We start from the raw sequence: 24,538 nt of genomic DNA on the forward strand, positions 1-24,538 counted from the left end.
TATTGTCCGTAGATATGCAGACCAGTTAAAAATAACTTGTGCAGATAATAAGTGTGAATCTGTCAATCCCACCAAATCTGAACAGTTCACACCAACTCAGTTTGTTCCACAACCAAGTTCTGTTGATATGAGTGAACCAAGTTGTCTAGAGTCAGAAAATGTAAATTCTGGAGTTAATGATTTAAATCCTAGACCTCCTGAGATAGAGAATCCAAATGGTCAGAATATTGAGTCACCAAATCAAAAGCTACTGAGAAGGTCAAGCAGGACAATCAAAGTCCCAAATAAGTTAGACCTATGATTTTAAAGGTCAAAAGGACTTTGACATCATTGTTTGTATTGTAACATATTGTGCATTGTTTGTAAGGATGTAATCTACCATAGTGTTCATGTTACAATATAATTGGTGATTTTAGGATACTATCAATTGTTCTATTGAGAGATGTGTTATTGTGTTCTAAGGGTAAAGGGATGTAATAGATTGAGATAATTGTGAGGTCAAGGGAACTCACTCTTCTGTATTAGTATTGTATTTATATTGTTATCTTGAGTGATGTCCCTTACATGATATAAATAGTTGTCTCTCGTCATTTCCGTCCTCTCTGGTTATCACCATGTAGTTAGACCCAATAAACGTTTTATACACAACCACATGCTTCTATCGTCAATCCATTATACTGCTGAATGTATTGCTTTATGTGTAATTAAAGTAGAACTGGTAGTAAACTTTTTATGACACACATCACATTCATGTACCCTCTCTTCTGTATGTATAGCTTTATGTTGATTTAGATGACTCTTTGAGACAAGTTTTTTACGACATATATCACACTCTTGTAATTTTTCTGGGAAATGAATTATTTGATGTTGGTTTCGATTACCCTTAGTAGTAAATTTTTTTATGACACACAACACACTCATGTGATTTTTGTGCCGAATGAATTGTTTTATGTTTCTTTAGATAAGCTCTTTTAGAAAACATTTTATGACACATGTCACATTCATGTAGCCTCTCTTCTGAATGAATAGTCTCATGTTGATTTAGTTTACTTCTTGTAGCAAAGTTTTTATGACACAAATTACACTCATATGACCTCACATCTGTGTGTGATTCTTTACATTTTACTAGAAGAGTTTTATGCTTTAAAGATTTTAAGTTTTTGTCTTGCACTTCTTTAATAATTCAACCTGATTTGATATTGGATTTTCATTGTTGTTTATCAGAATATTCTTAAGCTCTGATAAATCAGTTGATATCTCTGTCTTTATATGAGAAATATTATCAGTTAGAGTTGTCTCTAGTGATAGGTTTAAACCTGCATTCAAACCATCAGGTTTTATATCTTCAAATACTGAAAATAAATTGAGTGTATCACTATCTGGTTTGTTGTCTATATGTGTTGTAAATTCTGATAATAAATCATGATTTTTGTTTTCACATGTTGACAATACATTTGCTTTTGTATCATTAATTTCTGAAAACTCCTCTTGTTTTATGTATTCAGCTGAAATTTCATTGACAATATCTGGCTGGAAATCCACAGGTAGTTCACATTCCAGAGTAGCCCTTGACCTAACCGCTACCAACTAACCCCTAACAATAATTCACTCCAGCTTTTATACCGCATTCGACCTTGGGATAACTATACATGAACACACCGGGGTTAACAAGACTCTAGGGTAAATTCAACTCACACACGCACTCTCTCCTAATTTTAGATTATCTATATCTATATACTACTAAAAGTCAAGTTTGTTTACATGTTTGAATATTTATTTGTTTTTTTTTTTGTTTTTTTTGTTTGTCCGATCGAGAATTGTGATATGTTCTACTCTATCTGGAGAGCTGTAAAATAGTATGTAGGTAGAGAATAATTTTTTAATGCAGACAGACTCTTAATCACAAATTTATTTAAAGACGTTAATTAATTTATTGATTTATTCATACGTAGAGTAACCCTATTTTTTTTAAAGTTTAGAACGACCACTACACTCGGCGGGACCGTGACGTCACAGTTTTTTGTTTACTCTTTAGTACAATAAAATGGCGGCGTCTATCGAAGAAAATTGTGTTCCCATTCAAAAGTTTAACGCGTTCTAAATCTAATTTTCTGTCGGTCATAACTTTAACAATACGTCCGTTTGCTGTATTTATTACGTTCCAACACTTATATCAATTTTCAACTGTCTTTTTTCATTTAGTTTTACAATAAATTTCTCTAGATCTAAAGATCAGCTGTCGAAGGAAAGTTATGAATCTAGCCTAGATCTAGCCTAGATCTAGGTCACTAGACTTAATGTAAATTCTAGATCTAGACTTAATGTAAATTCTACATCTAGAATCTATTTCAGGCCTTAATACATCTAGAATCTATTTCAGGTCTTAATTATTTTATATAAATCTTTGTTTGGCTAATTTAAGATAAAATTTAATTTGAAAGTTACTACTACTAGACTTAGATCTAGATCTATGCGCGTAAATCAAGTTGCATAAGGAGACTCAAAGTATAGTATAAAAATTCATTTGTGATGTCACGAGTAAATAGCTAAGTTGGTAGTGTAGGCGCCTCTCATGCGGGTGGCACAGGTTCTAGACCAACATGTTAATATAGGCAGGTGAAGTAGAGTTCATCTGTTTCTTTGTCCTAAGCATATGAAAGGATAGTGTGGTCAGAGACATGCTCGGCTGGAATAGTTTTTTAAACGATAAAAACATGTTGCCTGAGTCTTGGCGGGACACTGGGCAGGTGAAGTAGAGTTGAGTAGGTCACCTGTGACGTCAGTATAGGAAGGGATAGTCCGAAATCAAAGTTTTCGGTGTTTTTAAAAGATAAAAAACATATTTTTTAATGTGGGGTCTGTTTTTTGTGACGATAAGTGACACTGCAGTAGCGTAACGAGGAGGGGGGAGGGCGGGAGGGGAGGCGGGGGGGGGGGGGGGGGGGGAAGGGGAGGCGGGGGGAAGGGGGGGCGGGGGGACGACATATGTTGGGGCGCCTAAATGGTTTGGAAAAATAAATTGAAAGGTTGAGGGGGGTTCAAATCGAAAGTTTGAGTGGGGGGGGGGGGGGGGGTGCACATCAAAAGTTTGAGGGGGGGGGGGGTTCAAATCGAAAAGTTTGTCCCCGGGCGCCGGGAAGGGTTGCTATGCCTCTGACAGACGTGATGTTTTTTGAAGGATGACCCCCGAAACCCACAGTTATCCAACGGATGACGGGTATTCTAGTTGAAGACTAAAATCGGAAAAATTCACATCGGATTAAGGAATAAATAACCGATATCACTCAGAAAAGAAACCCATTGAACTAATATTGTTTGTTATTAGCTCATGATTCTAAGATTGTGAATATCAAGTTTGCGGACATATCTTTTACAGTAACGAAATATTAATTAATTATTTGGAATATTTATTATTAAAATAATATTTAAACACTATTTTCAAAAGTTATATCAGATTAATATTAAAGCTAAGTCTCACTCAGTGGTATAGCTAGGGGAGGGCGGGTAGAGCGCCATCACTAAGGGGGTGCCAAAAGAGGTAAAAAATATTTAAAAGCTCATTTCAACCTAAAGTATTAAATTATTATTCACAGTCAAAGTGTGGCACCAAAGCAAAAACTAGTGACTGGTTAAAAAGCGCCGCCAAAATGTTCAATTGTGGAAGAGTGTTTTTTGCACTAACACTAACATGAATAAATATAATATAAATGGGAGGTGGTCACAAAATTGAAACTTCATGCCTGGTGCCCGATATGGGTCGCTACACCTCAGCTCTCTTGCAGTACAAACAGATACAAAATTATCAACTTTTCAGGAAAAAAAACAAACTTTATTATGTAAAAAGTTTTGATTTTAATGAAGTTTAAACGGGTGTAGGACAAAAGGCCGACATGGACACAAGGCCGACAGCCATAAGGCAGAAAAGTATTTAAAAATACTAATATCGCAAAATATATGTTACTGCATAGCTGCTATCTTGACAACCATCAAAGTACGGCATGAAATAAGGTGAAACCAAGAGAAGAGACTATTCTAGTTACTACCCATATAAGGTGAACCATCCGATACAAGCGACTGGAGATCACTGGAGTGTCTTAAACACAAAGGATCAACACCTAATTTTTGCGAAATGCGGTCACTGCTGTTTTTCATAGCTCCTTCTATGTCAACGAGGTGAGACTATCATCAAAGAACCAAGCCAAAAGCCGTCGCATCATCGCCCACATGCAACAAGGTAGAACGCCAAGAGACCATTCTAGTTGCGAACAAGGTGAACAATGGGGTCCATGCGACTGGAGATGACGGGAGTGTACAAAGGATAACCAGAAAGGTGGTGTTACCACCATATTTCTCAAAGAAATCAAAGAAACCAAATAAAGTAGAACGATCACGTCCTTTGACTGAACTACATGTTAAATACCGACAAAGCGTTGAATTATATTTTAGTTTCGTCCATTGCGAATTGCGTGAAAAAAGTGTATTCTATATTCGTTGGATCCATTAATTCTGTTGTGATTTTGATACAAGTGTGCCAAAATTGGTAAGTTTTTTGTTTTGTTTTTTGTTAGTGTTATTAAAGAAAAATTTGATATTAATAAACAAAATACAAGTATGCCTACATGTTGTATAAACAGAAAATATGTTATATTTATATATGTAGGTGGGGCAAGTTGACACATGACATTAGACAAAATGTAACAAAGTAACTACAGTGCAGTCTAGTCAACAAACTTTTTAAAAACTGAAATCAATTGGTAGTGATGTCTTTTACTACATTAGCAACAGCTTATAACATTACTTGTTAAAATTCTCTGGGGTATTGGTACAGTTACATCATGGGGCGGGGGCGCGAACTGCACCTGGATGCACAATGTTTTAAAAAATTCAGTTTTTATAGCGTAGATTATATTTGTGCCCTTGGATTTGTTCATATTTTTTTCAACTACACTTGAATTTTTACGTGGCATAGCATACAATTTGTCATACTAGGCCCTATTTTTTCTATTTTATAATATACCTTTATCATTATGTAACTGGTTTTCAATAAAAATTAAACAAGTGCGTAATTGTAGTTTGTTGTTTTATAAAACTTGTCGGCCTTTTGTCCATGTCGGCCTTTTGTCCATGTCGTTCTTTTGTTCATGTCGGCCTTTTGTCCGGATTCCAGTTTTAACAAGATTATTAAAAGGAAGTAGAAAACAAAAATCTAGATTTAATTTAAATTAATTGCAAAAACATCACAACATCATAAATATATATTACACACAGATCATGCAAATTTCACTAACATTTTCACTAAAAGTAATAAGAAGGAATATTTTTCAAATGGACATGGTGAAGCACAAAAAAAAAATGAAATAGATTATGACCTCTCTTTTTAAGTAAGGGGTCATCCATAAATGACGTCACGCTTTTTTTGACGATTTTTACCTCCCCCCCTCCCCTCCGTCACACGTCGTCACAAAAAGCCAGACCCCCCCCCCCCCTAAAATGACGTCACACCTCATCCTACAACCCCCCTCAAAATTGCAGTTGAATTTTTTTAAAACATCGATATTTTTCCAAAATCTTGTCTAAACTATTACAATTTATTAAAACACTTGTCTAAAACGCGAAATAACGTCTAAAATTCGTTTTCTAACATTGCTTTTTTATAATGCAAAAATGTGACGACGCAACATCTGACCCCCCCCCCCCTCCCCCTCATCACACATCGTCACAAAATTACGGACCCCCCCCCCTCCCCCCTACGAGTGTGACGTCATTTATGGATGACCCCTAAACTTTGCTTAGATACACAGCAGTCTTTTTTTGTTAAAAGAAAACGCCATTTACAGTTTTATGTAAGGAAAAGATTTCTGCTTTCAAACAACAAGTTTTATATTTTCAAATGGATAAATATATCGTTTATCTGTGGGTTTTTTGTGTTAATTTATTTCAAGTTTAAGGTCTCATAAAGAAATCAAGACTGTTTTTTACAAAAAGAACACAAATTTGGCCTCTCTCTAGAATAGTTTGCTTGATAAAAGCAAACTATTATGAAACACTTTATACTCATGTTGTCTCTATTGCTTAGGGGTCATCCATTTAAGAATTAATTTACACAGATCTAAAATATTTCCTATATATATATAAATCAGTTTTTAGGTATACAATACATATTATTGAAATAGTAAATTGGTATTATTGTTTTGCAAGGGGGGGGGGAAGAGGAGTGGTTCAACATAAGTGGATAACATTTTAGTTTAAGGTCTCATAAAGAAATCAAGACTGTTTTTTACAAAAAGAACACAAATTTGGCCTCTCTCTTGAATAGTTTGCTTGATAAAAGCAAACTATTATGGAACATTTTATACTCATGTTGTCTCTATTGCTTAGGGGTCATCCATTTAAGAATTAATTTACACAGATCTAAAATATTTCCTATATATATATAAATCAGTTTTTAGGTATACAATACATATTATTGAAATAGTAAATTGGTATTATTGTTTTGCAAGATCTACAAAGTTGTGGTCGTCCATGGGGGGGGGGGGGGGGGGGAGAGGAGTGGTTCAACATAAGTGGATAACATTTTAGTGGACGTCATAAATGGATGACCGCTTACAGAAATTTACACTATAGAAACATAATTTAATCTATGAATGAATGAATTTGTTCATACAAACTTTATTTTATCTACAAAAGTTTAATTTGACCTACTTCTGAATCAATTAATTGGAGGCATTTTAGAGTCATTATCAAACGAAACTTTTTATGCCACAAATTATACTCATGCCACCTGTGCTGTATAACTTGCTTTGTGTTGGTAAAGTTTACTCCTTTTAATAGCATAAATCACTCATGCAATAACATGCATTTTTTATGTAGATTTAATTTTTTATTTTAAGAAAACCCTTGATGACGCACATCACACTTATATGGTACTTTTCCATAATGAATAGCTTCATGTTGATTTTTGGTAAATCCTTGTAACAAACTTTCTATGACACACATAACACTCATGTAACCTTTTGTGCTGAATGAATTGTTTTATGTTGCTTTAGGTTACTCTTGGTAGTAAGCTTTTTATGACAGACATCACACTTATATAACTTTCATGCTGAATTGCTTTATGTTTGATTAAAGAAGAACTGGTAATAAACTTTTTATGGCACACATCACATTCATGGTTCCTCTCTCCTGTATGAATAGCTTTATGTAAATTTTTTATGACAAACATCACACTCATGAGGCTTTTCCACTGAATGAATTTCTTTATGTATCTGTAAGTTCGACTTTCTAGAAAACCTTTTATGGCTTATGTGATTTAAAAGCAGAATGAATTACTTTATGCCTAATTAGAGAAGAACTGGCAGTAAACTTTTTATGGCACACATCACAGTCATATGACTTTCGTGCTGAATGAATAGCTTTATGTTTAATTAGAGAAGAACTGGTAACTAATTTTTTATGGCACACATCACATTCATATAGCAACTCTTCTGAATGATTAGCTTCATGGTGATATAGGCGAGTCCTTGTTGCAAATTTTTTATGACATACATCACACTCATGTGCATTTTCTGCTGAATGAATTGTTTTATGTTTGGTTAGTCTAAACTTTCTTGCAAACCTTTTATGACACACATCACACTCATGTAGCTTTTCTCCTGAATGAATAACTTGATGTTCTTTTAGAGCATACCTTCTTGTAAACTTTTTATGACACACATCACAGTCATGTGACTTCTCTTCAGAATGAGTTAAATTATTTCTTTTCAAATGAGCACTTCTAGAAAAAATTTTATCGCATAGATCATGCTCATTTAATCTTACATCTGTGTGTGTTTCTTCACATTTACTAGAAGACTTCTATGCTTTAAAATAGTTAAGTTTTGATTGTTACATTTCTGTAACAATTCTGACTGATCAAATATTGAATTATCCATGTTTATAAACGTATCCTTGACCTCTTCTATATTATTTAATATCTCTGTCTTTATGTGAGAAAGATTTTCATTTAGATTTGCCACTGGCAAAAAGTTTACTTCTACTTTTAAAACATCAGGTTTTACATCTTCAAAAGATTTTTGGTCTTCACTTGTTTTAAATTCTGATAGTACATCAGGATTTTTGTTTTCAGATGTGGAAAATAAATGTGGTTTTGTGTCATAAAAAGATGAACATTCTGTAAATCCCTCTGGGTTTATGTTTCCAGTTGAAATTACATTGGCAATATATGCATTGGTTTTCTCAGATTGTTCATGTTTCACTCCTAAAATACTTGGTAATTCTTTTAAATCAGCTGCTCTTTCTTCCATTTCTTTAGCTGAAAGAATATTTAAAAAAAAAAAATGAAATAATATCTCTAGACAATAATAAATATGGGACAGGGTGGCCTAGTGGTAGAGAGTTAGACTGCTAACCAGAAAGTCTCAAGTTCGAATTCAGGTTCAAGTTAGTAGAACGTCCCTGAGTACACTCAGCTCTTATGGGTACCTAACTCATGTTAGGGAAAGTAAAGGTGGCTGGGCATAGTGCTGACCCAACTATCCCTTCATATGCAGAGGTTACAGAAACAGATGAACTCTACTTCACATGCCCATAGATAATCAGGTTTGAAAGGGAACTTTACTTTTACAAAAATAATACTTTTTTTCCAGAAATATGTATGCTGACATAAGCAGTTAATGATAGGGTTAGTTGTTTTTCAAATTAAGCTTTAACATATACATGCAACAACATGTCAAAATAATTACAAATACCAGATTAAAGGAGATATAATGATACAAATGTATAAAGCTATATAAATACAGAAACAACGTTGCTACAAAATCTTAAATACCTTGAAGTCATAGGTCGCTGTGGTTAAGAGATTTGGGATAGTAGAAAATAGAACAAAAAATTATTGGACACATTTTATCATACTTAATTATTCCAATGTTTGGTTTTATGCCTAATTCATTTTCTTTGTACTGTATTTCTTAAATATTTGTTTTGGTTATCAAAGCAAATGTAGCTGTACAATATCATTAACAAAAATAACACTCAATTGCCTGACATAAAAATGTACGTCTGTTTATACTATGTAGTGGTTTTTTAATTATGATAGTTTGATTTACATTAATATTACTTTTATTGGTCTTCCTTGATATATTTATGTTAATGTTTCTATTATTAAGATTTAAAGGGCGTGATACATTAAAGTTGATATTAGCCTTGGGCCTAAGGTTACATTACCAATTAATTAATGAAATACATGGACTGGACTATGACATGTGAATGTCATGCAAACATTGTTTCTTTCATTGACAGCTGTTGTTTGGAATGCATAGTTCTCCAATATGATAGATAACTGAATAATAAACCCAAAACAATGGTTAAATATATCAATTTAAGACAGATTTTTTTTAATGCAATATAGTTGCATGACTGCGTGTATATTAGTGCGGAATAGCTGGAAGAGACTGCCTACTAATTTGGACACAATTTTAATCAATTCATAAACAATTAATTATACATCCAATAAGTCAAATTTAATGTCAGATTGCATTGTCTTCATGTCTTGACCCACGTGCCAACTTTGAACAGAATCTGTCAGTTAGAAGTGCTCGAAATTTTAGCTCTGCCGTTTCGATCTAACTGACGACAGACAGAGACAGTAAGTTAAAAAATTATACACTGCTTCTTCTTCTTGTTCGTTCTTAATTGTTAGTGTTGGAGGGTATCGAGCCTTGTCTACCAGAGGGTTTGAACTGGAACTCGAATTTATCAACCATGAGATTTTGCCGACTCGACCACGCCTCCATCACAATTAAGGATACGTGTCAACAGGTTATGCGCCATATAGGCCATTGACTCCAATATCAGCCTGCCTTTCTTTTTTGGATTTGCTTCCATAGCCTTTGTCCAACTAAGAACAAACTACAAGACAGCAGTAGTTTGATTTTTGAGTGATCTCTCCTAGAAGAGCGGCAGTCCCCAGCTAACGAGACTCATCTGCCCGAGGGTTCGAACTCGAGACTTTTCGGTTTAGCAACCATGAGCTTTACCGATTCGACCACGCTGACCCCTATACAATACTATTTAAATAACTATTTTAAAAAAGCGTGGGTTTCTTCCTAAATATCAGTAAAGGTATCCAATATATACTAAAGTGATCCACGCTTTTCTTTATAGTTATTTAAATAGTAGTGTATAATTTATTTTCTACTTTTTAGTGCATTATTACATAAAAGCTTGTTATTAAAACGTTTTTATGAATTTCTTTTTCAGTACATTAAATTTTTAAAATTTATAATAGAGTTGCATAACTAAAAACCATTGCGCACCTAATGAATATGATGACACGTGTATAATAGTGTGGATTAGTTTGATGAGACAGCCTACTAATTTGGACATGATTTTAATTCATTCATAAAAAAGTAATTAGGCAACCAATTAAGTCAAATTTAATGTATGTTGAATTGTCTTCTTAAACCCAGGTACCAACTACGAACCGTATCTGTCAGTTAGAAGTGCCCGTAATTTCCCTCGGGCGTTTTGATCTAGACAGACTGACAACTTACAGACAGAGACAGTAAGTTAAATAAAAGCTTGTGTAAAACAGCAGTGTTTGCGAGAGAGATTTGCTATAGACAGCGGCCATCTATAAACTAGAGTGGTTTAACAAACAAAAAACTGAAACAAGATGGCTGTCAAAGTAAACGAGTTTTAGTTGCATCTGATGAAAACATTGCTAGTCTATATTTATTACTGAAAAGTTGAAATACAATTGTTTAAAACAGGTACATAATGGAAATTGGAAACATTTTTGTAATTTTCAAAACATACATCCTCCTAAAAATGTGAAATAATTACCAACATTTAATTAGGCACCTTCTTTTCACATTACAAGCCTTGTATCTATTGGCGATAGATTATCGCAGAATCTAATATTAGGGCCTACTATTCCTACTAGGCTAATAATATTATTTTTTTTAAAGTACTAAAATCTATGCAAGATTTAACATAATTCAACAATAAATTACCATCAATTATCAAGTCAGGGACAAATCCTTAAAAAAAAAAACAATAAAAAAAAAACAAATCAATAGATGGTGCTGGAAACAAAAATAGGTAATCTATCGTTTTAGGTGTGTAAAATTGGCTGAGGCTAATAATGTGCAAAAACGACTCATTGTTAAGGCTTAAATAGAAGTAAAGTGTGATATTTGAGTCAAATATTATAGATAACTGAACAGCAGTGTTTGCGAGCAACATTTACTATATAAAAAGCGGCAATCTGTAAGTTAGAGTGGTTTCACCTGAATCTCTTACTATATTTTTACAAAAAAAAAAAAACAACTTAAATAAGATGGTTGCCTAAGTAAATGAGCTTGGTTGCATTTAATACAATTGTTTAAAAGCAGGTTAACCACGCTTACAACAGGTTCTATCACATGCTTTAAGTCAAGTGCAGCTTTACACATGCTTTCCTAATGCAAAATGCAATGAAATGACATCACTGTCTGCGTCTTATGCTTGAAACTTTGTTGTTTTTTTTTAAGCTTAACTATACCCACATTTTTGTGTGCATATTCTTCATTAAACACACAGGGATTCATCACCAATGTTTTGCTTTTTCTGAGGATTCATGGCTTCACTTAATTTGGTAGCGGACATGAAGCAAATCTCAGTTCAAGGCAGGGTTTCTAAATGTCTGGCGGGCCACGAAAAAATCTGGCCCGTGGGCCGCACTTTGCTCACCCTTGGTATGACCTAACATTTACTTACACTAACCTTTAACATTAAATTTTAAAGATTAATTAGGCCTAATATTTTAATAATTAAAATAATGAGACTTTTTAAATTCAGTAACATTGGGAATTTTTGTTACAAAATATATCTGTGCAAACTAGTTTTTATTAACATCGCCACAACAACACCCTGTGGTAGCCTACTAAATCTAATGGACACCAGCGAGAAAAGTCTCAAAGGTATTTGAGAGGTGTATAAATTCATTAAAAAATCATGCACAGCGTATTTACAATTAATATGGTTATAAAATCCTGCCTGTCTGGTTTTTTTCGGACTTTACTAAAGATTGGATGTATTTGATGTTTATAATATTTTCGGTAACTAAATAAAAATTTAAAAAAAAGCAAAAACAATTTGGTTTTCACGTGTAATGGCGACATAAACATGGCATCCTGCTATTGGATAGGCTGCCATAGATTTTATTGTACACATTGTAAGCTAAAAATAGAAAACTAGGTCATGGGGTTTTAAATTTGCATTGTAATTTAAAAACTTGATCTGCAAAGTTTTGTAAACAAATAGTTATCGATTACTAAGTTACTGTACAGCCAATCAATATTTGTCTTACGAAAGTGAAACACCCGGTTATAACTTAGGCTTGATGAAAATAAATAGAAATGTAGCCTTAAACTCAACAAATTATTTTCAAGTTCTCTGGATTTGCAACTTTTATAGCATTTATTCTAAGAATATAAAATTTCTAAATTAATTTTAGGCTTAAGTTTTTATTTTTTATTTTTTTTACGGTCTAAATCTAAAAAGCACGTTTTTATTCCATGACAACAACATTATGGAAGGAATCTCGTCAACTCGCTCGCCTCCATTAGCAGTGTTTGTTTCAGACTTTTTGCTCCGGGGTGGGGGGAGGGCACTTTATATTTCCGGTCGGTGGCGGAACCTCTTCTAATTAGACGCTATTATTTGAATTTTCTGTTGTTGATATATGTATTCATTAAAGCTGTGAATCATTGAAGGCTTCTATCAGCGACATGGCTGACATATTTGCCCTATGTGCTACCGGATGTAGAAGTTTGTCATTAGAATTAGAATAGACCAGAGGTCTCCAAACTATGGCCAGCTAGGCACTCTCATCCAGCCTGTGGAGAACTCTTTGTCTACGGAAAAAAATTACTGAAATTTAGTTGCAAGCAAATGATATCCTTAAGGAAAAATTCAAAGAAGGGCTAGTGGATTTTTACAAATTTTTGCATAAAGGAAGACTTTCCCAATGTAAAAACTTTTCCATCAAGGTACCTTTTAATTTTTGGATCAATATACCTGTGTGAACAAACATTTTCAAGAATGAAATTCGTGAAGAACAATTTGAGAACAACATTGTCCGATTATAATTTCAGGTCACTGTTAATTTTAGGGACATCAAATCTTAAAGCATCCAGGAAACAATTTCACCATCCCCACTAATACAGGTGTTCGTTATTAGTGTATCAATGTTATTAAATAATAACTGTAAAATCACATTTTGCTCAGCGCCTATGAGATTTTTTTCCATGATTACCCTAACAGAGTATTTACATCAATACAACAGATGCTTGTAGATCTGGTCGTAGATCAGTGATTTGTAGTAGGCTTAATGTGCAGCTTTTTCTAAATTCAAAGAAGCAGTAGTTAATTAAAATATATTATCTGAACTAAAACACCGTTATTTAGTTAAATGTAGGCTGTTATTCCGAATGTTTTACTAATATATCGAAAAGCGTGTTTTTACACCAACTCTGATTTTAAAAACTTTCATTATGCTGTAATACTTTAGCATTTATGATGATAATATATTAAATTCTGATTATAGACAAAAACATTTTGTAAACACGAATAGTGTTAAACAATTTCATTATATTCTAAAGTAATTATTTTTTTTTGTTTTGACATTTATAATTAAATGTCTAGATATATACATATTTATATTAAGAAAGTGATTATTTCCCCTATTTCACTTGTCTTAAATAATTTCCCAGGAATTATTATGTAAGAAATTTTTTTTACAAGAATTACAAAACAGATTGTGTTACGTTCATTGTTTTTGGTTGTAGTGTGTATATATATATATATTTCTTTAGATTGATACAATTTTTGTTATGTCGGCCTACATTGTGTGTTTTTTCTTATTTCTTCAGAGTGCTACTTTCAATTTATTTTACATCATAGCGAAGTAATGACATACAGCTAGTAATTATATATATATATATATATATATATATATATATAATACACATATATAGAACGTGTTAAAAATTCGGCGCCTTTTTTTTTATCTTTTCGCTCCCCCTACAACGAAAACCTGGATACGCCTCTGTTTGTCAGTATGTCTTTGTGTGTCTGTAGTGACTGATAAAAAAGCGCCACCAACCTTTTAAACTGGTGAAGTGTTTTTTTGCACTAACATTAATAATTATAATATAAATAAATGGGAGGTGGGCACAAAATTGATACTTGCAGTACAGACACATACAAAATTACCAACTTTTCAGAAGAAAAAAAACAATTAAACTTTATTATGTAAATGGTTTTGATTTTAATGAAGTTTTAACAAGATTATCAAAGGAAGTAGCAAACAAAAATTCTAGAATTAATTAAAACAAATTGCAAAAATGAAATAATTCACAACATGGATGATATTCATAAATATATAATATATTAATATTACACACAGATCATGCAAATTTCACTAAAAGTAATAACAAGGAATATTTTTCAAATGGACATGGTGAAGCACAAAAAAAAATCAGATTTTTTTGGAAATAAGTAAAATATGACTTCTCTCCTGAATGAATTATTTCTACAGGACTTTTTGAAGTAAACTTGCTAAGACACACAGCAGTCAAATATATCTTTTGCTTTAAAACATCAGGTTTTATATTTTAAAATGGAGAAAACACATTGTTTATCTGGTTGTTTTTTTTGTTAATTTATTTCAAGTTTAAGGTCTCATAAAGAAATCAAGATTTTTGTTTTCACATAAAGAATATATATTTGACCTTTCTTGAATAATTTGCTTGATAAAAGCAAACTTTATTATGAAACACTTTATACTCATATTGTCTGTATTGCTTAGGGCTTATCCATTTATGACGTCCACACGGAGATGGAGTCCAAAAAAGTAAATTGGTAGTAAGTTTTGGGAGGTCTACTAAATTTTTGTGAACGTCTAGGGGAGGGGGAAAGGTTCATTGAAATTGGACAGAATTTTAGTATACCTCATAAATAGCATTTTACACTATACAAATATAATTTAATCTATTTATGAATTGATTTGTTTATACATACTTTATTATATTCATAAATGTTTAATTTAACATATTTCTGAATCAATTAATTGATGACATTTAAGAGTCATTATCAAAGGAAACTTTCTTTGGCACAAATCACACTCTTGCATTCTCTGCTGTATAACTTGCTTTGAGTTGATAAAGATTATCCTTGTAGCAAACTTTTAATAGCACAAATCACTCATGCAATGAGATGAATTTTTTTATGTCTATTTAGTTTTTTATTTCAAGAAAACCCTTGATGATGTACATCACACTCAATTGGTGCTTTTTCATAATGAATAGCTTCATGTTGTAATTTAGTAAATCCTTGTAGCAAACTTTCTTTCTATGACACACATAACACTCATTTGACCTTTTGTGCTGAATGAATTGTCTTATGTTTATTTAGGTTACCCCTGTAGGTAAATTTTTATGGCACACATCACAATCATGACTTATGTGCTGAATGAATTGCCTTATGTTTAATTAGAGTAGAACTGGCAATAAATTTATTATGGCACACATCACAATCATATAACTTTCGTGCTGAATGAATGGCTTTATGTTGATTTAGGGTAGCCCTTTTTGCAAATTTTTTATGACATACATCACACTCTTGTAACTTTTCTGGTAAATGAATAATTTTATGTACATTGAGGTTACTCTTGGTAGAAAACTTTTTATGACACACATCACACTCGTGTGACTTAACTGCTGAATGAATTGATTTATGTTTAATTAGAGTTAAAATGGTAGTAAATTTTTGATGGCACACATCACATTCATATACCTCTGAATGAATATCTTTATGTATATTTAGGTAAGCCCTTGTTGTAAATTTTTTATGACATACATCACACTCATGAGACTTTTCCGCTGAATGAATTGCTTTATGTTTATTTAGTGAAGGAATTGCTTTATGTTTATTTAGATACTTCTTTGAAGCAAATTGTTTATGACATACATCACATCCATGAGACTTTTCCGCTGAATGAAATGCTCCATGTTTCTTTAGGGAGGACTTTCTAGAAAATCTTTTAAAACACACCTGACATTCATGTAGCTTTACTTCTGAATGAATTGTTTTATGTATATTTAGGTAGTGCTTGGTGGTAAACGTTTTATGGCACACATCACACTCATGTGATTTTTCTGCTGAATGAGTAGCTTTATGTTGATTTAGACGACTCTTTAAAACAAATTTCTTATGACACACATCACACTCATATTTCTTTTCTGCTGAATGAATGGCTTTATGTTCATTTAGGGTAGCCCTTTTTGCAAATTTTTTATGACATACATCACACTCTTGTAACTTTTCTGGTAAATGAATGGTTTTATGTACATTGAGGTTACTCTTGGTAGATAACTTTTTATGACACACATCACACTCGTGTGACTTAACTGCTGAATGAATTGATTTATGTTTAATTAGAGTTAAAATGGTGGTAAATTTTTGATGGCACACATCACATTCATATACCTCTGAATGAATATCTTTATGTATATTTAGGTAAGCCCTTGTTGTAAATTTTTTATGACATACATCACACTCATGAGACTTTTCCGCTGAATGAATTGCTTTATGTTTATTTAGTGAAGGAATTGCTTTATGTTTATTTAGATACTTCTTTGAAGCAAATTGTTTATGACATACATCACATTCATGAGACTTTTCTGTTGAATGAATTGCTCTGTGTTGATTTAGGGAGAACTTTCTAGAAAATCTTTTAAGACACACCTCACATTCATGTAGCTTTACTTCTGAATGAATAGTTGTATGTATATTTAGGTTATGCTTGGTGGTAAACTTTTTATGGCACACATCACACTCATGTGATTTTTCTGCTGAATGAGTAGCTTTATGTTGTTTTAGATGATTCTTTAAAACAAATTTCTTATGACACACATCACACTCATGTTTCTTTTCTGCTGAATGAATAGCTTTATGTTGATTTAGATGACTCTTTGAAATAAATTTCTTATGACACACATCACACTCATGTTTCTTTTCTGCTGAATGAATAGCTTTATGTTGATTTAGATGACTTTTTGAAGCAAATTTTTTATGACATAAATCACACTCATGTTTCTTTTCTGCTGAATGAATAGCTTTATGTTGATTTAGATGACTTTTTGAAGCAAATTTTTTATGACATAAATCACACTCATGTTTCTTTTCTGCTGAATGAATTGCTATATGTAGATTTAGATTACCTCTTGTAGTAAAATTTTTATGACAGACTCCACATTCATGTAACCTTTCTCCTAAATGAATTGCTTTATTATGTTGTTTTAGATATGTCCTAGTAGCAAACTTTTTATGACACACATTACACTCATATGACCTCACATCTGTGTGTGATTCTTTCCATTTTACTAGAACTGGAAGAGTTTTATGCTTTGAAGATTTTAAGTTTTGCTTCTTACACTTCTTTAATAATTCAACCTGATTTGATGTTGGATTTTCAATGTTGCTTATAAGCATATCCTTAAGCTCTGATAAATCAGTTGATAACTCTGTCTTTATATGAGAAATATTGTCAGCATGAGTTGTCTCTAGTGATAGGCTTAGCCCTGCATTTAAACCATCAGGTTTTATATCTTCAAAAACTGAAAATAAATCAAGTCTATCTGGTTTGTTGTCTACATGTGTTGTAAATTCTGATAATAAATCATGATTTTTGTTTTCACATGTTGACAATACATTTGCTTTTGTGTCATCAGTTTCTGTAAACTCCTCTTGTTTTATGTATTCAGCTGAAATTATATTCAAAATTTCTGGCTTGTTGTCCACATATAGTTCTTGCTTGATCCCTAAAACACTTGGTAATACTTCTATATCAGCTTCTCGTTTTTTTCTATTCTTTAGCTCCATAACTAAATAATTAAATAATTTTTTTGAAAATATTTCCAGAAATAATCAAGTAGAGAAATAATCAAGAAATGTAAATAAACATGTTCTTCAAAAACATGAATGCTGACTTATGCAGCTATGCATATTCTTTTCACAATAAGCCAAACATAACACCTTTGTTAAATACCATTACAATGTGGAGGCTTTTCCATTTTAAAAAGGGGTAGGGGCCTAGTCATTTAGAGGGGTAAGACAAAAAACATACTTTTCATGTCATAAATATTAAGAGTAGTCACACACTTCTAGTTTTTCCTCACTGTTATAACAACTAAGAGTCCAGAGTAAACTATTTGGTCCACTGTCTGGCCTCTAGGTTGGTGCTGTGATCTCATCATAACACAAGTGCATTATTCATAGTTTTCCATTAGGGTCCTATTTTGGAAGAAAAAAATTGTTAAATGATTAAAACATGATACTGTACTCTATGCAAGATTGTATTTAATGCATGTTATTCCACTCAAATATTTTGTTTTGTTTTTAATTTACAAAAAGATATGACATCAACCAGCTATGATGGACACCTGACTTAAGGTAGGGAAAGTAAAGATGTGTAGACACAGAACAAACCAGACTATTTCTTTATTTGTTGAGCACACACTGACAGATTCAGGTGAACTCAATTTCATCTGCTTTATTAATATATTAGGTCTGAAATCTTATTTTACTCTAAGTTTTTTATGGATGGCACTTATTGACACAGAACCAAACAATCCCAAATTACTATTATCATATTAGTTCAAAAATAAAAAGTATGGGCTTTAACTAAAAAAAAAACTACACATTTTAAAAAAAGGGCTTCTTTGTTCTTTATATTTTTGTGAGTCCTGAGCAGTGGCGTAGCGAGGTCGGGTGTCACCCGGTGCGGCACTTAAGGGTGTCACCCCCCAGAGGCGTAGCAACCCTTCCCGGGGACCAACTTTCAAAGTTTTGATTTGCACCCCCTCCTCCCTCAAACTTTCAATTTGCACCACTCCCCTCAAACTTTTGATTTGCATCCCCCTCCCCCTCAAACTTTCGATTTGCACCCCCCCCACTCAAGTTTTTCTCTATATATTTTGCTATTTTTTGCCTTGGTGTCACCCCTCCCTAAATGGTGTCACCTGGTGCGGTCCACACACCCCCCCCCCCCCCCCCCCCCCTCACTACTCCTCTGGTCCTGAGTAAAATGAAATTTATTTTCAACTTTGATCCATCTGTTGCATTTATTGCTGGGTTTTTTAAACTGCTGTTACTTTAATTTTGCATAGCATTTTTAAAACCTGATGAATAGATCAATCCAATATCTGAAATAAGTATGGTCTTACATTTAAAGAAAGGAAATTAGGATAACAGGCAACAGTTTAAACGAAATTTATTATTGAATATTACGTAGTCATTATAATTGTATTGTAATTCAAATTTCATTTTAAACTATATGAGCTGACCTTTATTAAATTATTCAGATTATCTTCACCTACCCATATTACTTATGCCATATGTTATTACTACATAGTGTACTACCACTACATAGTAGGTTTATTAGAATGCACAGCAAATAACTTAAATTTGCTCAAAATTTAACTTAAAATAATAATGAACTCTTCTAATACTGTCATATGTGTTACTGTAATGTTATACCTGAGTAACATGATACATATTAGGCCTAGTAGATTTGAATGCTATTAAAAATATTTTTCAAAGAGATGCTATACTTTGCTTACAGTGACAGACTAGATCGGTAGATCTCTTTCCTAGTTCTAGATAAACTAAATTCTATCCCCCTGACGATCCACCCAAAGCGTAAACGCTCAACCACATGATACGGTTAGTTTTGTTAGAAGAATAAGGCTAAAAGTCTTTTAGTAAAAGAGTAATATGAGCCGATTGGAAAGCTGTTTAGGGCTTTAGGGTATTTTCAACCCATTGCACAGCTCTTAAGGGTAATTTCAGCCCATGTTAAGCCTTTTTATGGTCATTGCATTTTTTGCGTCTTCTGCCAACCAGCCTAGGCTAGAGGGCAAAAACTTTTTCAGACTAGTCACTTCGTTTTTTTAGTTTATTTCAAGTCAACAATAGTTTAATTAATTTACATAATAATTAATATATAATTAATAACATAGTGAAATTCTCACTTACAGGACAGGAGCTAGCAGCAGTGCCAGTTAGCAGCACTAGCTACTAGTTACTAGCTAGCAGCTAAAGTCTAGCTACAGTAGCTAGATTTTAGATGCTGCTAGAATAGCTACACTCGTCACTAGAGAGTCACAAGTACTACTACTAGTTACTAGTACTAAGTACTATGATGATGACTGGCAGACTAGTCACTAGACTAGAGTTTCTAGTGGCCTAGCACTAGACCTACTACTACTAGATCTAGATCTAGTAGTACTAGTTAGTACTACTAACTAAACTAGCAGTGGACTCAGGCACTTCTCCATTTTTAGACACAGTTGACTAGAGTCTAGAGACTGAGTGTTGAGTTGACAGTTGTTTTGTTTTGTTCAGTGTGTGAGTTCAAGAGTTGCGTTGCTTAATTTTAAACAATTTTAAAATTTAATTTCAAAATTTGTGTGGCAATGCCTTGCTCCTACTGAGAATCTAGATCTAGATCTAGATCTAGAATCTAGGTCCTAAGATCGGTAAAACTCCATTTTAGCGTATTTTATTTCTCCGCTGCTTGTTTACCTCCAGTTGAGCGTATTTTATTATAACAGCCGAAACACACCAAAACATTAGGAAAACATGATTCATTTATTTGTATTGTATTTTTGTTTTAAATTAAAAAAATAATAAAAATGAATAAAAAAACAAAGAGACTGACTTTGTTTTAGATTTTGATAATTTAGTTTTGTTAAAACGTGAGAAAAATCCAAATTTTGAAAATTGAATGTGCAATGTTCGTGTGTCAGAATTTTCATGGCAATGGGTGAAGTACGTAAGACGTAAACGTAACTCACAATTGCAAGGCGGTTAAGTTTGTATTGTTACAAGTATCTCCCAGTCATGATACTATAAATAAACATTAATGAACTTACAATGACCCCAAAAGTGTGAGGCCAACACAATTTCAAATAGCAATTGCCCGAGCTATGACGTATGCTGATAATTCAATGTCAATGTGAACTCACGGTGAACCCGCGACCGTGTCAGGATTTTTCTCCCGCTGACGATTACACGAGATTCGATATTTAATTGGAACAGTTCTAATGCTTTTTATGTTTTTTTTTTACCTTTTCTAGATCTAATTAAAATCACATTCATTAAAAAAATAAGTAGATCTAGTGTTTTCCTGACGTTTTTGTGTGTTTCGGTTGTGTTTATAATAAAATACGCTCAACTGGAGGTGAACGTGAAGCGGGGAATAAAATACGCTAAAATGGAGTTTTACCCCTAAGATCTTGTGTTGAAGAAGTCCTTCAACTAGATCTAGATCTAGATCTAAATTCTAGTAGATTCTAGATCTGTTTTAAATATACTACAGGCCTAGATCGAGATTTAGATTAGATCTAGAATCTAGATCTAGAAATAAAAAAATCACAAACCCTTGATTTAGAATGTGAAGTGTTCCTCGTTTGTCCGACACGAGAGAAATGTGTTTACAAAAATAAGATAAACCAAAATCAACCCAGCTGGGACTTTGTATCTCTACTCGATTATTTTAATTATCTATATGTATAGTAGATCTATCTAGATCTATATATAACTAGCTGCAACCCGTGCTCCGCCACGGTAAATCTTTTTAAAATGTACCAACTTGGGAAGAGAACAAAACTAAACACAACACAAACGAACGCAAAAAAAAAACACAAACGAAAAAACAAACAAAACACTCATAACATTAACACAATTTAAATGCAATCATAAAGGCATATTGCTCACAGTCTAGCCCGTAGCGCCTAATCGCGCCCTTTCTGAGCGCCGGCGGACGCGTCTGACACAGTGAATGACTATAAATCAGAGGCGTAGCGACCCTTTCCGGCGCCCGGGGACAAACTTTCGATTTGACCCTCCCTCAAACTTTCGATTTGCACCCCCCACCTCAGACTTTCGATTTGCACCACTTTTGATTTGAAATCCCCCCCGCTCAAACTTTCGATTTTGCACCCCCCCCCCCCCCCCCCCCGCAAATTTTTTCCAACCCACTTTGGCGCCCCCTAAGGTCGGTACCCGGGGACATATGCCCCCCCCCCCCCCCCCTCGCTACGCCTCTCCTATAAAACCCCCAACTTGTCCGCAAACCGAAAGATAGAATAATAATAAATAATATACAATAAATAATAGGCAATATTTAAAATATCCCTGTTTTACCTACCATATAGATCTATCACTTTATCAATCCACGCATTTTTTTCCAGTATTTTAAATTTAAAAAATTTACAATAGAGTTTCATAACTAAAACCATTGCGTACCCAATGAACGCGATGACGCGTCTATAATAGTGCGGAATAGTTGATTAAAAAATGATAAGTAGTAAACAGTACATTTAGTGAATAAAATAAAGACTGCATTTTATCAATCCATGCTAATTATAATTTTCTAACAATAATTTCTTCTTCCACATCCGCACAATTTGCATTCACATTTTGCTAATTATATTATTGCAACACTAATTCCTTCTAGAACGTCCGTAGATTTGCATTCACATTTTTTTTTATTAGCGTGAGTTTAATTTATTTTTAAATTACCTCGCTTTTCAAAATTAGAAAAAAAGAGTTAAATTAATTTGATTTTTCTACCCTACTGTTATTATGTTATTAAAATGTATCCACTTTTTCTGGGAATCTAAACGAAATGATATTTGACATTAATCTTTTTAATATGTTTTAGCAGTGTGCGTGTATTAAATATTTTTTGACGTTAAGCGAAAGAGTAAAAACTCCTTTACTTATAATAAGACGCTGCGATGCACTGAAAAGCACTGCATGGTGCATTGTTTACTTTTATGGTTCCAAAAGCTATAGCGATGACGGAAGGAAGGACAGACACAGCCCGCTTGTATTATAGATTCTCTTCTTGGAGACGTTAGAAAACAAGTTGTAAGCGCGCCTTGCAGTCACCTCTCTTCCTCTCTAGGAAGTCTGGTGAGCTGTGGTTCACGCTAAATGTTTACAATCGTAGAGCCGGGTTTAGTGACGGCTATTAGGGGCAGATAATGTAGTTTGAAACGATTTTAAACTTAGGGAAGGTAACGAAGAGGAGTTTGCTTTCAAGGGGTGTGGGGGGTAGTGGTTGGGGGGAAAGGAGGGGGTATCGTCCTTAACGACCATCTGATAGTGTTTTAAAGCAAATATTTTCAGTGGCAGCATTGGTACTGTCGAATTCACAAATTATGAATTGCTGAAAAGTAGAAAATAAAACTAAATAGCGGCGTATGATACGCCGTGAGTCGGCTCGTATTATTATAATATAGCTACGTAAAGTTCAAACACGATTTTGGAAAAAAATAGCGATGTGTTAAGAAAAATTCAACTGCAATTTTAAGCGGGGGGGGGGGGGGGGGGGCAGTGTTTCTTCCAGACTTTTTTCTCCGGGGGGGCACTTGAAATTTTCGGGGGGGCGGTAGACTTTCTTCGGGGGGGGGGGGGGGGGGGGCGGACACTGTTAAAAGTATATATTTTCTATATAAATTATATAAATTTCATAAAAATTTTCGGGGGGGCTTCGACCCCCCCGAAGAGATGCCTGGAAGAAACTCTGGGGGGGGTGTAGGTTGAGGGGTGACGTCATTTTAGGGGTGGGGGGTTTGGCTTTTTGTAACAATGTGTGACGGAGGGGAGGGGGGGGGGAGGTAAAAATCGTCAAAAGGCGTGACGTCATTTATGGATGACCCCTAACATAGACAGCTGTCTACGTTGTGTCTTCTATGACATACTACTTTCAGAAAATAAATTGATAAAATCGCTCCGCTGGTTTGATTCGATAGTTTATTTTTAGAACAGTGTTGTCTTTCCTTATTCTAAGATAAAAATCGCTGATTGGATAATATTTTTTAATCATAAAGATAGCCTAGTTTGTTGAGACAGGACAGTGAACATTACTTTATAAAATAAGGAGTGTATGATCACTTTCTGAACTCCACCTCCTCGTTACAAAAATCCTCCCCCCACCTCCCAGTTGTTACGTCCTGGTTAGTTTCAACTCAAGAACGACTCGTGTTTACGTTCAATACTTTTATTCGGTCTCCAATATTCACATTCCAGGATAGCCCTCGTCCTAACCGCTACCAACTAATCCCAGGCAATCATTCACTCCAGCTTTTATACCGCATTCGACCTTGTGATAACAATACATAAACACTCCGGGATTAACAATACTCTATGGTAAATTCAACTCACACACGCACTCTTCCCTAATTCTAGATTATTCTAACCTATATCTATCTAACCTACAACTGATCCGTAACACCAGTGTGTGTGATGTCTTTTATATGTTACGAGCCGACCCGCGGCGTAGCACACGCAGAGGCGTAGCTAGGGGAAGGCGGCCGCCCAGGGTGCCGACCCTAGGACCCTAGGGGGCGCCTAAAGGGGTAGAAAAATATAAAATAAAAACCCATTTTAAGTTGCAGTTTTCAATTATAAACAGTCAAAGTAA

The 24,538-nt window shown here is 33.8% G+C and overlaps 2 protein-coding genes across 2 annotated transcripts; both read right to left on the minus strand.

The window, feature by feature from the left end:
• Window positions 1-1,152: 1,152 nt before the first annotated feature.
• LOC131957321 (myoneurin-like) lies at window positions 1,153-8,303 on the minus strand. Its single transcript, XM_059322053.1, has 4 exons — window positions 7,909-8,303; window positions 7,688-7,774; window positions 7,330-7,519; window positions 1,153-1,530 (listed from the first exon to the last, which is right to left on the minus strand). Exons 1-4 carry the CDS (start codon window positions 8,301-8,303, stop codon window positions 1,153-1,155), a joined length of 1,050 nt encoding a protein of 349 aa, XP_059178036.1.
• Window positions 8,304-14,412: 6,109 nt separating this feature from the next.
• On the minus strand, window positions 14,413-21,585 carry LOC131957322 (zinc finger protein 493). The gene is made up of 3 exons (XM_059322055.1): window positions 21,486-21,585; window positions 18,170-18,336; window positions 14,413-17,927 (listed from the first exon to the last, which is right to left on the minus strand). Exons 2-3 carry the CDS (start codon window positions 18,174-18,176, stop codon window positions 15,496-15,498), a joined length of 2,439 nt encoding a protein of 812 aa, XP_059178038.1. The 5' UTR covers window positions 18,177-18,336; window positions 21,486-21,585; the 3' UTR covers window positions 14,413-15,495.
• Window positions 21,586-24,538: the final 2,953 nt, after the last annotated feature.

Source organism: Physella acuta, unplaced genomic scaffold, assembly GCF_028476545.2.
Source record: "Physella acuta isolate Inbredline_101_S28 unplaced genomic scaffold, ASM2847654v3 ptg001232l, whole genome shotgun sequence".
Taxonomy (NCBI): Eukaryota; Metazoa; Mollusca; class Gastropoda; family Physidae; genus Physella; species Physella acuta.

Coding starts and splice junctions, on each gene's coding strand:
- LOC131957321 (XM_059322053.1), bottom strand. CDS start 8,303: ATGGAAGAAAGAGCAGCTGATTTAAAAGAATTACCAAGTATTTTAGGA. Junction 7,775..7,908: donor GATAATTCAATATTTGATCA/GTCAGAATTGTT, acceptor AATTTTTTCTAG/AAGTGCTCATTTGAAAAGAA. Junction 1,531..7,329: donor CTTCTCTAATTAGGCATAAA/GTAATTCATTCT, acceptor GTGGATTTCCAG/CCAGATATTGTCAATGAAAT.